This window comes from Aquarana catesbeiana, linkage group LG08 (genome assembly GCF_042186555.1).
Source record: "Aquarana catesbeiana isolate 2022-GZ linkage group LG08, ASM4218655v1, whole genome shotgun sequence".
Lineage (NCBI taxonomy): Eukaryota > Metazoa > Chordata > Amphibia > Anura > Ranidae > Aquarana > Aquarana catesbeiana.
In genome coordinates this window covers 294,459,577-294,478,266 of record NC_133331.1, presented here as the reverse complement: position 1 = coordinate 294,478,266, position 18,690 = coordinate 294,459,577, and the positions used below count along the sequence as shown (strand labels likewise).

General features: G+C 42.2%; 1 protein-coding gene across 1 annotated transcript in view; it reads left to right on the top strand.

Annotated features, from left to right (window-relative positions):
* The window catches only part of LOC141106811 (uncharacterized), a 103,025-nt gene that overhangs the window by 65,955 nt on the left and 18,380 nt on the right, over window positions 1-18,690 (top strand). Inside the window, exon 5 of the mRNA XM_073597738.1 lies at window positions 1,583-1,736. Within this exon, the coding sequence (XP_073453839.1) occupies window positions 1,583-1,736 (154 nt within the window). The remainder of the gene's footprint in view (window positions 1-1,582; window positions 1,737-18,690) is intronic.

Below are 18,690 nucleotides of genomic sequence, written 5' to 3'. Positions count from 1 at the left end.
TTTTCCCCAGTTTTCTATTGTGTGATCTTTTCTACAATACTTTGTTATAATAATGTAACACATTGTGTATTGTATTGTACGACTCCGCCTCCACATTCCAGGCAAGTCATTTACCTGACCAATTGCATTTCTACCTTCTACTATTTCCTGATTCTATGACTGTAATCTTTTTAAAAGTAAAATTATAATAAAGAAATGTATTGAACAGAAAAAAGTTGTGTGTGTCGGTGGAATGACAACAATTGCTCGTAGTGTTGCCCCCTGTCACAGCAGTCACACCCGGTTTCCCGGCCAATGCACCAGATAAATGTTGCAGCAAACGGTTCTTTGAGTTCTGGGAAACCAGGAATGGACACCGGACATGGACAGGTAAACAAACCTTTTAATTCACCAGCGAAAGGACCGACTCACTACAGGATGCCAAGTGGCCTCTTATAGGCATTTACAACATATATATTTCCTCTTACATAGACAATCCTTGGAACTTCGTAAAACATCTAAAAGCTCATTAGAGAGTGACATCTGCGGGTTCTCAGTTATCTGTCTAATTTATCATCTACTAAGCTGTAGACATGTGCACTGCCCAAAAAATTTGTTCGTTTTCATTTCATTTTTTTTTTTTTTTTCCGGGTCATTATTTATGATCGAAATTCATTATTTCAAATAAATTTGAAAATCAAGAAAAGGCGAAAATTCAAAATGTGAAAATCCGAAAATAAGAAAGAAAATCTGAAATAATAGTTAGCTATTAAATTATAGGTATCAGAATTTCCTTACTAATTTATCCAAAGTTACGAATTATCCGAAATAACGAATTCCATCTAAACGAATGGAACGTAATGAATAAATAATGATAACAAAACATTTGTTATTATTTATACATTTTTATTATTATTCGTTACATTCCATTCGTTTAGATGCAGCATTCGTTATTTTGGGTAGTTAGTTATTGTTTCGGGTTTTCTCATTTTCGGATTTTAATTCTTTTTGAAATTTCAGATTTTCGTTCTTATCTTCGAATCTCCGAATCTCCAAATTATCGATTTTCGAATCTTGGGATTTCCAAATTATCAGAGGGAATTGGTCAGGAGTATATCATATACAGCCCAATGCATAGAGTGCAGTGGTCAGGAGTATATCATATACAGCCCAGTGTATAGAGTGCAGTGGTCAGGAGTATATCATATACAGCCCTGTGTATAGAGTGCAGTGGTCAGGAGTATATCATATACAGCCCTGTGTACAGAGTGCAGTGGTCAGGAGTATATCATATACAGCCCTGTGTATAGAGTGCAGTGGTCAGGAGTATATCATATACAGCCCTGTGTATAGAGTGCAGTGGTCAGGAGTATATCATATACAGCCCTGTGTACAGAGTGCAGTGGTCAGGAAAAGTAGAGTATTAGAACCATGCCAGTCATACAGTCACTAGGTATAGAGTAATAATAATGATAAGAACACACAAGGAGAAGTGTTGCATCTGCTCTATCAAAACACAGAACAGGCTTTCCCAGGGTCTTCTACTGATATTAATTAGAGAGAAAAGTCTCTCCTGTTCTGTTCTCTCCTTGACATATCGTAGAATGAAGCCGTATTGTTCTTTCAGTGTCATCATCCCGTGTTCTGTCCATTTCCACATCGTCACCAACATCTCCTCCACCATCCCGCTGTATTTGTTGTCTCACCATGTTTCCAATGATGGAGATCCAGAGACTGACCGGAGTCTTCTTCTCCATGTCACCAGACCACCTCTTCCTCTACTATTGGGGTGCTGGGCCTTTCTATGACTACTCAGGACCCCCAACCTCTTCTATAGGATTGTGAAGATTTCTATCCTATTCTCTAAGAAGCTGAAGAAGATGTCCATGATGTAGATGAGGGTTACATATAGTATGAGTAGCATCACCCTTCACTCTGTCACCAAGACCTAGTCAGGCAATGCCCAGAATGATACCAATTAGTTTCTGACCAATCTCACGGTTTGGATGGACTTTCTCCTTTTCATTATTTCCAGGTGACCATGAATTAGAGTTCCAATATCTCCCCTGTGTTCTGCAGACAGATATACATTTCCTGATGTCTTATGTTGTACAGATTCCTCATGTTCCCCGATATGAGCTCATACATTGGACTTCAACTTTCCAACCAGGAGGGAATAGACTTGGCAAGAAACTCTCCCCGCATTGAGGATATGTGGTTTGGTATGGTTTAGGAGGAGGCATGCTCACTCCCCACCTCCCACTCTTCCCTGCCCAGTCAGGCTGCATGCTCTAATAAGGGTCTAGTATGAATTTCTTGGTGGTGGGGGGTCCATACAGTTTTGTTGTACTTTGTTTTTAAATTTTGTTTGCATTCAACGACCAACCAGTAAATCCCCAGTTGACAACTGAATAAGCCTGGTGTTTTTGATGCTACACTTAGAGCTCCCCTTTTGGTTGAAGATTGTTGATCATATATTTGTAGATTTATTTGAAGATTTTTTCACCCTACTTGGGGCTTGTGCTACGTAGCAAACTCCTAGGTAGACCTAATATTGTGTTTAGAAAACCTAGAGATCTGAGGAGCTTGGTAGCCCCAAGTAGGGTGAAAAAATCTTCAAATAAATCTACAAGTATATGGTCAACAATCTTCGACCAAAAGGGGAACTATAAGTGTAGCATCAAAAACTGTGGCACATAGTTACATAGTTACATAGTAGGTGAGGTTGAAAAAAGACACAAGTCCATCAAGTCCAACCTATGTGTGTGATTATGTGTCAGTATTACATTACATATCCCTGTATATTGCGGTCATTCAGGTGATTATCTAATAGTTTCTTGAAGCTATCAATGCCCCCCGCTGAGACCACTGCCTGTGGAAGGGAATTCCACATCCTTGCCGCTCTTACAGTAAAGAACCCTCTACATAGTTTAAGGTTAAACCTCTTTTCTTCTAATTGCAATGAGTGGCCACGAGTCTTATTAAACTCTCTTCTGCGAAAAAGTTTTATCCCTATTGTGAGGTCACCAGTACAGTATTTGTAAATTGAAATCATATCCCCTCTCAAGCGTCTCTTCTCCAGAGAGAATAAGTTCAGTGCTCGCAACCTTTCCTCATAACTAAGATCCTTCAGACCCTTTATTAGCTTTGTTGCCCTTCTTTGTACTCGCTCCATTTCCAGTACATCCCTCCTGAGGACTGGTGCCCAGAACTGGACAGCATACTCCAGGTGCGGGTGGACCAGAGTCTTGTAGAGCGGGAGAATTATCGTTTTATCTCTGCAGTTGATCCCCCTTTTAATGCCAATATTCTGTTTGCTTTATTAGCAGCAGCTTGGCATTGCATGTCATTGCTGAGCCTATCATCCACTAGGACCCCCAGGTCCTTTTCCATCCTAGATTCCCCCAGAGGTTCTCCCCCCAGTCTATAGATTGCATTCATATTTTTGTCACCCAAATGCATTATTTTACATTTTTCTACATTGAACCTCATTTGCCATGTAGTCGCCCACCCCATTAATTTGTTCAGGTCTTTTTGCAAGATTTCCACATCCTGCAGAGAAGTTATTGCCCTGCTTAGCTTAGTATCGTCTGCAAATACAGAGATTGAACTGTTTATCCCATCCTCCAGGTCGTTTATGAACAAATTAAATAGGATTGGTCCCAGCACAGAACCCTGGGGAACCCCACTACCCACCCCTGACCATTCTGAGTACTCCCCATTTATCACCACCCTCTGAACACGCCCTTGTAGCCAGTTTTCAATCCATGTACTCACCCTATGGTCCATGCCAACGCACCTTATTTTGTACAGTAAACGTTTATGGGGAACTGTGTCAAATGCTTTTGCAAAATCCAGATACACCACGTCTACGGGCCTTCCTTTATCAAGATGGCAACTCACCTCCTCATAGAAGGTTAATAGATTGGTTTGGCAAGAACGATTCTTCATGAATCCATGCTGATTACTGCTAATGATATCATTCTTATTACTAAAATCTTGTATATAGTCCCTTATCATCCCCTCCAAGAGTTTACATACTATTGATGTTAGGCTAACTGGTCTGTAATTCCCAGGGATGTTTTTTGGGCCCTTTTTAAATATTGGTGCTACATTGGCTTTTCTCCAATCAGCTGGTACCATTCCAGTCAGTAGACTGTCTGTAAAAATTAGGAACAACGGTCTGGCAATCACCTGACTGAGTTCCCTAAGTACCCTCGGATGCAAGCCATCTGGTCCCGGTGATTTATTAATGTTAAGTTTCTCAAGTCTAATTTTAATTCCGTCCTCTGTTAACCATGTAGGTGCTTCCTGTGTTGTGTCATGAGGATAAACACTGCAGTTTTGGTTACTGAAGCCCCCCGATTCACTCGTGAAGACTGAGGAGAAGAATAAATTCAATACCTTTGCCATCTCCCCATCCTTTGTAACCAGATGTCCTTCCTCATTCTTTATGGGGCCAATATGGTCTGTCCTCCCTTTTTTACTGTTTACATACTTAAAGAATTTCTTGGGATTTTTTTTGCTCTCCTCCGCTATGTGTCTTTCATGTTCTATCTTAGCCATCCTAATTGCACCCTTACATTTCTTATTGCATTCTTTATAAATTCTGAATGCTGTGGATGATCCCTCAACCTTGTATTTTTTGAAGGCCTTCTCCTTTGCTTTTATACGCATTTTTACATTGGAGTTAAGCCATCCAGGATGTTTGTTCACTCTTTTAAATTTATTACCCAATGGGATACATTGGCTAATGCCCTTATTTAATATGCTCTTAAAGCAAACCCATCTCTCCTCCGTATTCTTTGTTCCTAATATTTTATCCCAATTTATGCCTTTTAGCAAGGTTTGTAGTTTAGGGAAGTTGGCTCTTTTGAAATTCAGTGTCTTTGTGTTCCCTTCATGTCTCCTATTTGTGTGATTTATACTGAAACTAATTGACCTGTGATCGCTGTTACCTAAATTGCCCCGTATTTCCACATCTGTTATCAGGTCTGTATTGTTGGTAATCAGTAGATCTAGTAATGTTTTATTTCTAGTTGGTGCGTCTACCATCTCACCCATAAAATTGTCCTGCAAGAAACACTAATGAACTGGCGAGCCTTAAATGAATGCGCGGTTCCCTCCGCCCAGTCTATGTCTGGATAATTAAAATCCCCCATTATGATAACACTTCCCATCCTTGCTGCTAATCCAATTTGTGATAGGAGATCCGTCTCCACTTCCTCCCTCAGGTTAGGGGGCCTATAGCATACTCCCAGTATTATTTTCCCCTTAGCTTCATCCCTTTGGAGCTCTACCCATAAAGATTCCACCTCCTCCCTAGCTCCCTCAGTGATGTCATCTCTCACATTCACTTGTACATTATTCTTGATATATAGGCATACCCCTCCCCCTTTTTTACCCTCTCTGTCCTTGCGGTATAGGGTATACCCTTGAATATTTGCCAGCCAATCATGAGAGCTGTTGAACCAGGTCTCTGAAATTCCCACAAAATCCAAATCCTCCTCGTACAACAGTATCTCTAGTTCACCCATCTTGTCCGCCAGGCTCCTGGCATTGGTGAACATGCCACATAGTTTAGACTGGTCGCATATTGTCCCCGTATTGGGTGTTTCAAGATTGCAACTTGGACTTGCTACTATACTCACCTTGTGTTTTTGTGCTTTGGTTAACCTACCACTAATGCCCCCAATACTACCCTCTGGAATATCTTCCGCGCTGGCTATCACTGTCTCTGGACCCTCCCCCCCATCGCCTAGTTTAAAAACCCCTCTAACTTTTTGGCCATCTTCATTCCCAGCAGATCTGCACCCTCCTCATTTAGGTGCAGTTTGTCCCTTCTATAGTACCGGTTACCGACTGAGAAGTCGGCCCAGTCCTCCAGGAACCCAAACCCCTCCTTACTACACCAGCTCTTCAGCCACTTGTTTACTTCCCTAATCTCCCTCTGCCTCTCTGGTGTGGCTCGATGTACCGGTAGTATTCCTGAGAACACTACCTTGGAGGTCCTTTTCCTCAATTTAGCTCCTAAGTCCCTAAAATCGTTCTTTAGGACACTCCATCTGCCTCTGGCTTTGTCATTGGTGCCAACGTGCACCATGACAGCTGGGTCTTCCCCAGCCCCTCCCAGTAATCTGTCCACAAGATCCGTGATGTGCCGAACCCGAGCGCCCGGTAGACAACATACTGTTCGGCGCTTCAGGTCTTGGTTACAGATTGCCCTCTCTGTCCTTCTAAGAATTGAGTCCCCTACCACCAGAATCTGTCTTTCCTTTCCCTTTGCTGCCCCCCCACTCTCACTGGAGGAGTTCTTCCCCTGGCAGCTAGGAGAGTCCCTCATCTCCAGCAGTGCTGGTCCCTGACTGGTTACACCAATGTCACTCAATGGAGCGTACTTATTGGGATGCTCCAGTCCTGGATTGGCCTCCCTGGCACTTCCCCCTCTACCCCTCCTGACTGTCACCCATCTACTCTTTGCTAGTGCCTGCACCTCTTTGTCTCCACCCGCCTCTGTGCTGGCCCCTGCCGGCACCTCTTTGTCTCCACCCGCCTCTGTGCTGGCCCCTGCCAGCACCTCTTTGTCTCCACCCGCCTCTGTGCTGGCCCCTGCCGGCACCTGCCGTGTACGTTCCTGGCTCACCTTTAGTATGGAGGGACTTCTCAGTGCTGACAGTTGCTTCCCCAGATTCAGAACCTGGGCTTCCAGGGAAACAATGTGCTTACATTTTGCACAGCAGTATTCGCCCTCGATCGGATGATCAAGGAACGCATACATGCGGCAAGATGTACAAAGAGTATGTATATGTGGCACAGGAAGAAGACTGTAGTAGGGAAAGATGGAAGGGTCCACCAATTGAAACACTTTATTAATTGTGGCACAGAGTACGTTGTGTATGGCATTATTTGCCCTTGTGGTCGCCTTTATGTAGGCCAGACATCTCAGCCCATGAAAGTTAGGATTGTTGACCATAAATGCGACATTATTAGAACAAGAGTGAAATACCCAGTCCCTCGGCACATCCAAGAAGCTCACCAAGGCGACCCATCGGGTATGAAGGTTCTTTGGGATAGAGTCTATTTGAGGTGATTTAGATAAGGGGAGGAGACACCAGAGGCTATGTAAGCGAGAAGCCTTCTGGATCTTCACCCTTGGGAGCCTCACCCCTGGAGGCCTAAATGAGGATCCCGAAATACATAAGATTGTGTAAAAATATAAACAAGTAGTAAATATAGTTGAGTCTAGGCCAAATTTCCCTTCTAGTGAGGATAGCTATCCATCTGATCGTTGATCATTTACAGAGAGTTGCTTCGGGGGAAATCTATTTCCGGAGTGGCTCGGGGATTTAAGTCAAGAAATCTTTAGGACAGTCTGCAAATAAACAAAAACACCAAGCGCAATAATGTTCTAGCGTGACATATACAATCAAATAAGTGTAAATCAAATGTATGTGAATGCACGTGCAATTAATTAAATAAAAAAATTGTTGGATTGACAATGATATCAAGCTGGTATCAATTATATAGTGGTCAGAATCCCCTAAAAATTAAAACATATAACATAGCTTGATGCGCTCTGATACAAAGTTCAATAAATGTGAGAAAATAATTTTTTGTGCTAAAAAACCAATGTGAAAAAAATTGCTACCAAATTGCTAAAAAATCGCATATATATAAAATCGCAAATATATGAAAAAATCGCAGATATTTAAAAACTGTGTTCCTCCAGTTATACCAATCCACTGGAAGTGGTGCGATATCTCCAAAGTAAACTAAGCAACAATTGTGTATAGATATACTAAAAATGCGTTTGCAAATAGTAATCAATCCAAATTAGTGCCAATAAATAAATAAATTAGATATATTCCCTGTGATAAGTGTTGAATCCTCCGTAATAAAAAATAAAAATGATATGCTTATAAAGGTGCAATATATATACAATTGATGAGTATAAATAGATAAATAGTGCCAATAGAATCTGATTAAATATAGATGATTAAATTCATGAGATAGGATAAGTAACAGGCGACAGTTCAATCCTCAGTAATCTGGGATATCTGGATTCCTGCAGTACTTATTTGTTCATCCTCTGAGCTATTTCTTCCACAGCCACAATGAATGGTAATATTCTCAGTAGCAAGTGGTTTTATGTAAAATAAACAAAGAGAGAAAACATTGCGCAATATTGTTACAATAAAAGTTCACAGGCAAAACAGCACAGTGATACACTCACGTGTGCCTGACTTGTTTTAGGCATGCAGATAAGCAGATAGGCAGATCTCAGCTGGCTTGTAAGGACAAGGCTTGCTACGCAAGCTGCTGCTGCTTGATACAATGTATTCAGCAGACTGTGTCCTAGGCTCCTCCCACGCATTGCATCAAGGCCTTGAGAAAGTCACGTGTCAGTTATTTGGGTGCCACCATCTTGTTGGGCACCTCTGGGAGGTGCCTCATTGGTGCGCACTCTCTCATATGTGTGTATATATGAGAAACTGAAGGAGATATCACTGCTGGGCTCTGAGGAAGAAGGTATTCCTTCGAAACGCGTCAGCCGGCAGTGGCCCTTATAATCTTCTCCATTACCATCTGGAGTCTGTTGTCGTGAGACCGATGGCCATCATCTGAAGGCTTTTTACATTGCGTTTTTTTTCCAAATGTTTCTGAGTAGTTTTTAATTTTACTTGTTTAATAAAATACATTAAAGGATAATGCACAAGGTTGATGCGCCCTCTTTTTTTTCCATTTCTCCTTTGTCCTGTCAACCAACCTGAGCAGGATGCTGCTACATTTAGAGGCGGTAATAAGACTGCAGCTAAAAGTTGGAATTGGATGAAAACCTATTTAGTTCAGCCATTCGCCAACCGCCTAAACAAGCCAAATTCTGTTCAAACGTGGCTTCAATCCAAACCCAGAGCTCATTTTAAGTGTTTAATGGTCCCTTACATTTGGTGACCAACATGAGAAGGAATCCCTTATATCTAGACATGTGCGGTTTGTTTCGTTCCGAATAAATATTCAAACAAATTTTTCATAATTTGGATATATCTGGATACCCGAATTACCGAATGCTCCGAATAAGGAAACAAAATTTGTCCGAATTTCCAAAAATTAAATATTTACATGGAATTCCAGTCGAATTTGAACTGTAAACATGTTTCTGAAATCAAAGACTGTGTGTGTTATTAGAGGACCATTTGGAAATAATGCGGTTTTAGTTAAGCCAAAGGTGATTTAAAGAGTCATTGTAATCATTTGATGAAGATTTTCTTTTATTTGTTCACTTTGCCACATTTGAATCGGAAAAAAAAAATCTAAAGTTTTCAAATCGGCCAATTCAAAATGTATCGATTCGAATGTTTCCAATCGAAAAAAATCTGTAAATTAGAAGAAAATTTGAAAAATACATTAAATGAATTCCGAATACGAATTGAACTAATCAACCGAATTAAACTAAACAAAATACCTAGATTACCAAATCTAAACAAAACTAAACAAATATTTTCTTCATGCACATGTCTACTTATATCAGTGGTCAATGTAGTGGTCCCTTACTTTGGTGACCAATGGGAGAAGGACCCCCTTATATCAGTGGTCAATGTAGTGGTCCCTTACTTTGGTGACCAATGGGAGAAGGACCCCCTTATATCAGTGGTCAATGTAGTGGTCCCTTACTTTGGTGACCAATGGGAGAAGGACCCCCTTATATCAGTGGTCAGTATAGTGGTCCCTTACATTGGTGACCAATGGGAGAAGGATCCCCTTATATCAGTGGTCAATGTAGTGGTCCCTTACATTGGTGACCAAGGGGAGAAGGACCCCCTTATATCGGTGGTCAATGTAGTGGTCCCTTACTTTGGTGACCAATGGGAGAAGGTTCCCCTTATATCAGTGGTCAATGTAGTGGTCCCTTTCTTTGGTGACCAATGGGAGAAGGACCCCCTTATATCAGTGGTCAGTGTAGTGGTCCCTTACATTGGTGACCAATGGGAGAAGGTCCCCCTTATATCAGTGGTCAGTGTAGTGGTCCCTTACATTGGTCACTAATGGGAGAAGGACCTGCTTATATCAGTGATCAATGTAGTGCTCCCTTATTTTGGTGACCAATGGGAGAAGGACCCCCTTATATCAATGGTCAGTGTAGTGGTCCCTTACATTGGTGACCAATGGGAGAAGGACCCCCTTATATCAGTGGTCAGTGTAGTGGTCCCTTACATTGGTGACCAATGGGAGAAGGACCCGCTTATATCAGCGGTCAATGTAGTGGTCCCTTACTTTGGTGACAAATGGGAGAAGAACCCCCTTATATCAGCGGTCAGTATAGTGGTCCCTTACATTGGTGACCAATGGGAGAAGGACCCCCTTATATTGTCATCAGTGAGAAGACTTCCCCCCCACTTACAGATCATTGATGTTAGTTGTTACTGGAAGACAGAAATTGTCCATTGCTCAGGGAACCCCTAGAACCCTTTGGAGGAACCCTGGCTGAGAAAGGCTGGACTAGGCAGTAATATATTTCTCTCCCCCCTTGGTGGCAGTGGAGATGACCCCATCTATAAGGATATACAGTACATACACACACAGCACAAGGCCGTGTTCACACTACGAGACGTTTCTCGGGGCTGCAGTTCCTCTGAGCTCCACAAGGTGGTGATCTTCTCACTTCTACCATAGAGACAGGAAGTCTCTATGGAAGACAGGAAATGATGTCAGGCACAGACAGGAAGTTCTGGGTGAGAGGTGAGGCGGGAGGAAGTAGAGAGGAGACGTCACTGGAATCGGCAGCAGAGAAGGTAATAAGATCTTATTTCCTATTTACACCCAGTAACCCCCCCGTCATGTTCCGTCCTCTTCCTCCATAGTCACTGTGATGTCTTTTATCTCCAGCAGATGATGATACACACATATAGCTCCCAACTGTCTCTGATTTGGAGGGACTGTCCCTCATTCCCAACAAAGTCCCTCTTTCCTCCTCATGTTGGTCTGATCTATATACATGTATATAAAATGCACTATTTATCTATCAAAAAGTGCTTCCCGGTGCCAAACCTTCCATCCAATTTCTACATTTTTCTGCTGCATTTGTAAATTTTAAAAGCCAATATAAAGGAATATTAGTGGTAAAAATGCACTTGTGGGTTTAACCAATTATTTTTGTACATGTTTACAATAAGGGGTGTGGCAGGGGGTGTGTCCTATGCCTTCATACTTTTGCTAATAGAAGTTCCTCATTCCCATCTCAGAAAGTTGGGAGGTATGTACACATATATAGTGTGGAATCGTACATTAACCCCTTCAGGGTCAGAACATTCCCCCACTTACGGGGCCGAAACATTCTCTTCATTTCGGAAATGATACATCTAATTCAGCTTCTCAGTTTATAATAATGGATAATACTATACTACGGATGAGGGTTTTATTAAGAGGTGTATTTATAATTAGGGGTGCACCGAAATTTCATCGGCCGAAATATATCGGCGGAAAATGGTGTTTTCGACATATTGCCGAAAGAAAAAAGTGCAGATAATTGCACAGTCGCGGTGGCCGCGTATTGCGGGGTGTAATCCTGGCGGCTTAAGGTCTTGTCCTCCCCTTCCTCCTCTCCTTGCAGAGCGGTGATCTCTGTGTCAGGGAGCTGAATTGCCCGGGCCACAGTAACAAAGTCCCACCTCCTGTGATAGACGGCACACTGATCCAATGCCGGGACATTGAATCAGTGTGACGTAATCACAGGAGGCGGGACATTGTTACTGCGGCCCGGCCAATTATAATCCAGCTCCATGAAACAGGGAGATCGCCGATCTGATCGGGGCAAAGGCAGGCCGCCTCTGATAGGCACTGGTGAGGATGCTTTGATCTCTTGTATCATGTCTGCAGTCTCTGACCATCTCCTGTATTATGTCTGCAGTCTCTGATCATCTCCTGTATTATGTCTGCAGTCTCTGATCATCTCCTGTACTATGTCTGCAGTCTCTGATCATCTCCTGTATTATGTCTGCAGTCACTGATCATCTCCTGTACTATGTCTGCAGTCTCTGACCATCTCCTGTATTATGTCTGCAGTCTCTGATCATCTCCTGTATTATGTCTGCAGTCTCTGATCATCTCCTGTACTATGTCTGCAGTCTCTGACCATCTCCTGTACTATGTCTGCAGTCTCTGATCATCTCCTGTACTATGTCTGCAGTCTCTGATCATCTCCTGTACTATGCCTGCAGTCTCTGATCATCTCCTGTATTATGTCTGCAGTCTCTGATCATCTCCTGTACTATGCCTGCAGTCTCTGATCATCTCCTGTATTATGTCTGCAGTCTCTGATCATCTCCTGTATTATGTCTGCAGTCTCTGACCATCTCCTGTATTATGTCTGCAGTCTCTGACCATCTCCTGTATTATGTCTGCAGTCTCTGATCATCTCCTGTATTATGTCTGCAGTCTCTGATCATCTCCTGTATTATGTCTGCAGTCTCTGACCATCTCCTGTATTATGTCTGCAGTCTCTGACCATCTCCTGTATTATGTCTGCAGTCTCTGATCATCTCCTGTATTATGTCTGCAGTCTCTGATCATCTCCTGTATTATGTCTGCAGTCTCTGATCATCTCCTGTACTATGTCTGCAGTCTCTGATCATCTCCTGTACTATGTCTGCATTCTCTGACCATCTCCTGTATTATGTCTTCAGTCTCTGATCATCTCCTGTATTATGTCTGCAGTCTCTGATCATCTCCTGTACTATGTCTGCAGTCTCTGATCATCTCCTGTACTATGTCTGCATTCTCTGACCATCTCCTGTATTATGTCTGCAGTCTCTGATCATCTCCTGTATTATGTCTGCAGTCTCTGATCATCTCCTGTACTATGTCTGCAGTCTCTGATCATCTCCTGTATTATGTCTGCAGTCTCTGATCATCTCCTGTACTATGTCTGCAGTCTCTGACCATCTCCTGTATTATGTCTGCAGTCTCTGACCATCTCCTGTATCATGTCTGCTAGAGGTGCCCCGAATGGAAATTGTGCTATAACTATTAACATTGTGTTTAAGTAAGAGATTGCAGACATGATACATGAGATGATTAAAGACTGAGGACATGATACAAGAAATGGTTATAGACTGAGGACAAGCAACAGGAGATGGTTGAGACTGAGGACATGATACAAGCGATGGCTGAGACTGGGGACATGATACAGGAGATGGTTAGAGACTGTGGGCATGATACAAGAGAAGGTCAGAGACTGAGGACATGATACAAGAGATGGTCAGAGACTGAGGACATGATACAAGAGATGGTTAGAGACTGAGGACATGATACAAGAGATGGTTACAGACTGAGAACATAATACAAGTGAAGGTCAGAGACTGAGGACATGATACAAGAGATGGTTAGAGACTGAATACATGATACAAGAGATGGTTAGAGACTGTGGACATAATACAAGAGATAGTTACAGACTGAGGACATGATACAAGAGATGTTTAGAGACTGTGGGCATGATACAAGAGAAGGTCAGAGACTGAGGACATGATACAAGAGAAGGTCAGAGACTGAGGACATGATGCAAGAGATGGTTAGAGACTGAATACATGATACAAGAGATGGTTAGAGACTGTGGACATGATACAAGAGAAGGTCAGAGACTGAGGACATGATACAAGAGAAGGTCAGAGACTGAGGACATGATGCAAGAGATGGTTAGAGACTGAATACATGATACAAGAGATGGTTAGAGACTGTGGACATAATACAAGAGATAGTTACAGACTGAGGACATGATACAGGAGATGGTTAGAGACTGTGGACATAATACAAGAGATAGTTACAGACTGAGGACATGATACAAGAGATGTTTAGAGACTGTGGGCATGATACAAGAGAAGGTCAGAGACTGAGGACATGATACAAGAGAAGGTCAGAGACTGAGGACATGATACAAGAGATGGTTAGAGACTGAGGACATGATACAAGAGATGGTTACAGACTGAGAACATAATACAAGTGAAGGTCAGAGACTGAGGACATGATGCAAGAGATGGTTAGAGACTGAATACATGATACAAGAGATGGTTAGTGTAGGCAATTACGGCTTCTAAGACCACCCAGATAGGTTCAGGTAATGCAGGAAGACCTCCGTTGACCCCCAGGCCTGGAGATATCAATAAAGTGACACAGGAGACAGGTTTGCTTAGCCACTTTATGACATCTAATTTGTATTGGTCAAAAGGGACAGTATTTATGCAGTTTGAGGGATGGGAGGAGTTTTACTAACCTTATACATGTCATTGAAATGAAAATAGGTTCAGTTAATATTTAACTATTAGCTGGTGTTATAAGACAAAATCTTGCATCATTTCTACTATATATGTATTTCTTAACAAGTGAAGGACACACTAATCTTATCAAGAACAAACATGAGCTAGGCCAAACTCCATATTCTAGCTAAAATGTATAGGCAACCTTGAGAAGGTTTTCTATAGATAACAGCTTAAAGATAATGTGGGTTTCAGTTAAAACTCATATTTGAGTTTTCTCAATTTTCCTGTGAAACATAAAATGGTTCCCTAGAACTAAAATGGAGTCCCTCATGATATGTGCTATGTTCTTTACAATCCCCTCTTTGAGACATTATTTATATGGCTCACTATCTTTCACAGTTATGTAAATTTTCTTCTATCATAATACATACTCAGATAAATTCTATTCGCAGCAGCAGGATCAGGGGTTCGGGATGCTTTAACAATTATGCACATTATAAGCTTATAACAGGCATATAGGAACAAAACAAAAAGAACAATCATAATTATAGTTATGGCAGCACTTTTTATCCATGCCAAAATTCCTATCCCAGAACTTAGGTTTGCAAAAGGATCCCATGTCTTAGCAATGTTTCTAGCTTCATCTTGTAATTTGCTTACTTCTTTCCGGTGTTGTGCAATTATATCATAATAATCTGGTACCTCCATACTTGTGTTATGAAACCAGGTACAACACTCATAATCTTCTGTGTTTTCACATAACCCAGTTAAAGCAGCACTCATGCTTTCTATGGCTAACTCGTGTAGTTCTAATTGTTTTCTAATTGCCCTAGTTTCTATATTTAATTTAGTAATATCATCAGAATTCTTTTCCATTATTTCATCAATGATTCCAGTGTAATTATTCAACCTTTTCATTAAGTCTATTCCCCACCCAGTCCATGAGGGGAACCAAGCCCATGCCTTATCCTTTGTAAGAAATAACTCCCTTTTATTGCGGTGTTTGAGGGGGTACCTAGGATGCATGCTAGCTTCAAGGAGGTGTCTTCCCTTGCTATCTCCTACTACGCCCATGATGGGGACTAGGGATGCAAGATAACACCATCCTTGGGGTTCGGTGGGGATCCAAGGGTGACAGATTTTTCCACAACAAATATAAATACTGTTTCCTAGAGCTAAGGATCGTTTGTTGAATATTGTCATCATTTCATCAGAAAAACTGGAAAAAGTTAAACTCGACAATAATTGTCCTACTGTGGAAGTGGAACTGGAGTTAAGAAAGTTTATTAGAGTGGTGTTTAGGGCAGGTTCTGAAGTATGAAAGAAAGGGCTTTCAATTGAAGTCATTGAAAAATTAATATTAGCTTGTTGGCAAACTTCAGCTCCATTTGTGGAGTTTCCCAGCCTAAAACACCAGTCTGGGGAATGACTTCTACCAGTAATTTGGAAAGTAAGGGTATTATTTGAAAGTGTTCTTATGACTTCTGTGAGGACGACAGGAGGTGTGCCATTAAGGAGTGGGGTGAAGTTTAGAGGTACTGCCATTAAGGGGATTCTAGCAGTGCTAGGATGGAGTTTACTACATATCCAACATTTTTCAAATCCAGATTTCTGGGCGTAGCTATATTTAAACTTCAATAATAACATTTTATCTGTAAAACTTTCTGAGTTTTCATTTCTCTTGTGTCTGTCATGTGTATTATTCTGTTGTAGAGTGTTAGAGGCCCCACAAATACCCTTTATGAGTCCCAAATCTTCAGAATAATAAATACAGTTAGTTATCAGCCAAGTTGGCAGGAACACAATCAGGGCAGCCCAGCATAGGAGGCACAAGGCTTTCCCAGAAGTCCGTGGTGAAATAAGCGACGTCATCTTGTTCAGAGTCTTGACCACCTGCTTCACTCTGTTTTCGAGGATTTATATCACCTGCTTCACCTCTCTGTGCTTTATCTTTGCCTTGCTTCTTAGGGTCCTGGTTGACCTTCTTTACGCGACTTGCATGAATCCAGGCCTGTTGTCCTTCTACCAAAATAGCTGTGCGGGTGACTGCGATCACTGTGGTTGGGGGTCCGAAGGGAAACTCTTGTTTCTTGGTGCGGTTCAATCTCTGGACCACCACGGTGTCACCCACCTGGAAAGGGTGTGTAGGTTCCTGTGAAGAAGAAGGAGAGGTGCGAGCAACATTCCTTTCAACTTTATCCAAAGTTTCAATAAGTTTTTTTACATATTCTTCCTGAATAAGATCTAGGTCCCCTCTTTCTAACATAAGTGGCTGTCTGGCCCATGGGGTGGGGAATGGCCTACCCATTAAGACTTCAAAAGGAGAGTATCCTGTCTTTTTAGAGGGTGTCATTCTTACCTCGGCTAGTACAGCTGGTAGGACCTTCTTCCAATTTGCATACGTACCTCCAGTGGCCTTCCTGATCTTATCTTTGATGGTTCTGTTCATCCTTTCCACTATACCTGAACTCTGGGGGTGGTAAGGAATATGAAACTTCCATTCTATTTTCAGTGTTTTTACCAGGTCTTGACAAACTTTGGCCACAAATGCAGGACCATTGTCAGAGTTGATCTGTAGTGGGCAACCCCACCTTGGGATAATTTCTTGTATCAGAATCCTCACTACTGTTTGTGCATCTTCCTTTGTAGTTACAAACAATTCTATCCATCTTGAGAACATGTCCACTATTATTAGCAAATATTCCTGTCTTTTACCTAGTTTGGGCATGTGTGTAAAATCTATCTGCAGATGAGTGAATGGTGTAGATGGATATATCAGATGTTCGTGTTTTGCTTTGTGAGGGTTGCTAGGGTTATTCCGAATGCATGTGATGCATCTGGAAACATATGCCTTAACGAGAGAGGGAAGACCTGGAATGTAAAAATCCTTATCCAAAAGTTCACATGTGACTTTCCACCCTCTGTGACCTATCCCATGGTATTGTGAAATAAAAATGGGTGCACTGGCTACAGGGATACATGGTCTCCCCTCTTGGCAGACAAGATCAGTTTCTGGGTTTGTCTGCACACCTATTGAGTTCCATTGCTGGATGTCTTGGTCTGTGGCATATGCTTGGAGATCACGCAATGTTTGATCCAAAAGAGGAATTTCTGGTGAGAGTAATGGCATTTGTATGTTTGCAGGCTGTGTGGATGCTGCTTCTCTTGCTGCTTTGTCAGCTAAGGCGTTGCCTTTGGCTATGTCATCCTGTTGCCCTGTATGTGCCCTACAGTGTAGTATAGCTATGGACCTTGGTAATTGTATAGCTTCTAACAGACTTGTGACAAGCGTGGAATGTGAGATGGATTTACCGTCTGCTGCTATGTAGCCCCGCCTTTTCCATATGACTCCAAAATCATGCGCGACACCGTACGCGTACTTGGAGTCTGTGTAAATGTTTACATCCTGCCCTTCAAAAAGCTGACAAGCTCGAGTAAGGGCTATAAGTTCTGCAGCTTGTGCTGATTGGAATGGGACAGGGTTTGCTTCCAGTATTTTATCAGGCAGCTGTACAACAGCATACCCTGCATGGTATGTGTTATCATTTGGTCTTGAACAAGACCCATCCACAAAGACATTCTGTGCTCCAGGGAGAGCAGTTGAAGACATGTCTGGTCTCGGGGATGTGTCTTGGTGGATGAGGTCCATGCATTCATGTTGAGGCACTACCTCATCTTCTTCACCTTTCAAGCCTAGCAAGGCATTCAGGATTGGAGCTGGGCCAGAAGTGGGAGAGGCATATTTGATCTCAAGTTTTGGGTTAGAAAGTAAAATTACTTCATAACCGCTCAGCCTCTGGGCTGACATGTGCTGGGTATGGATGTTTTTTAGTAGAATGGATACATTGTGAGTGGTGTGTAGTGTGGTGGCATGCCCTAGAGTGAATGATGTAGCCATTTCCACCACCATCGCACAGGATGCCAGAGCTCTGAGACACGCCGGCATGCCCTGTACTGGCATCGGCACAACTTTTGAAAAAAACGCAATTGGGCGGAGTTTCCCCCCATGCTCCTGAGCCAGGACCCCCGCCATTGTTTTACAGTTGTCCCTTGCAAACAAGTGAAACATTTTACCATATTCAGGTAGTCCAAGTCCAGGAGATGTGACCATTGCAGTTTTAAGATACACAAAAGCATTGTACATTTCATCATTCCATTTCACACAATCTGGCATGTCAGTACCTGTGGCTTGCCTCAGGAGATTATCATAGTAGGAACAATCAGGTATCCATTGGCGGCAGTAACCAATCATTCCAAGAAAGGATAGCATGTCCTTCTTAGTAAGTGGGCGGGGCAGACCCACGAGAGCCGCAGCTCTCTTGTGACTGATTTTCCTTTCTCCTTTGGAGAGTACAAAACCAAGGTATTCAACAGTTTCCTGACACCATTGTAGCTTTTTCTTAGAAACCTTGTGACCATTGTCTGCTAACCAATGTAACAGATCTAAACCATCATTTTTACA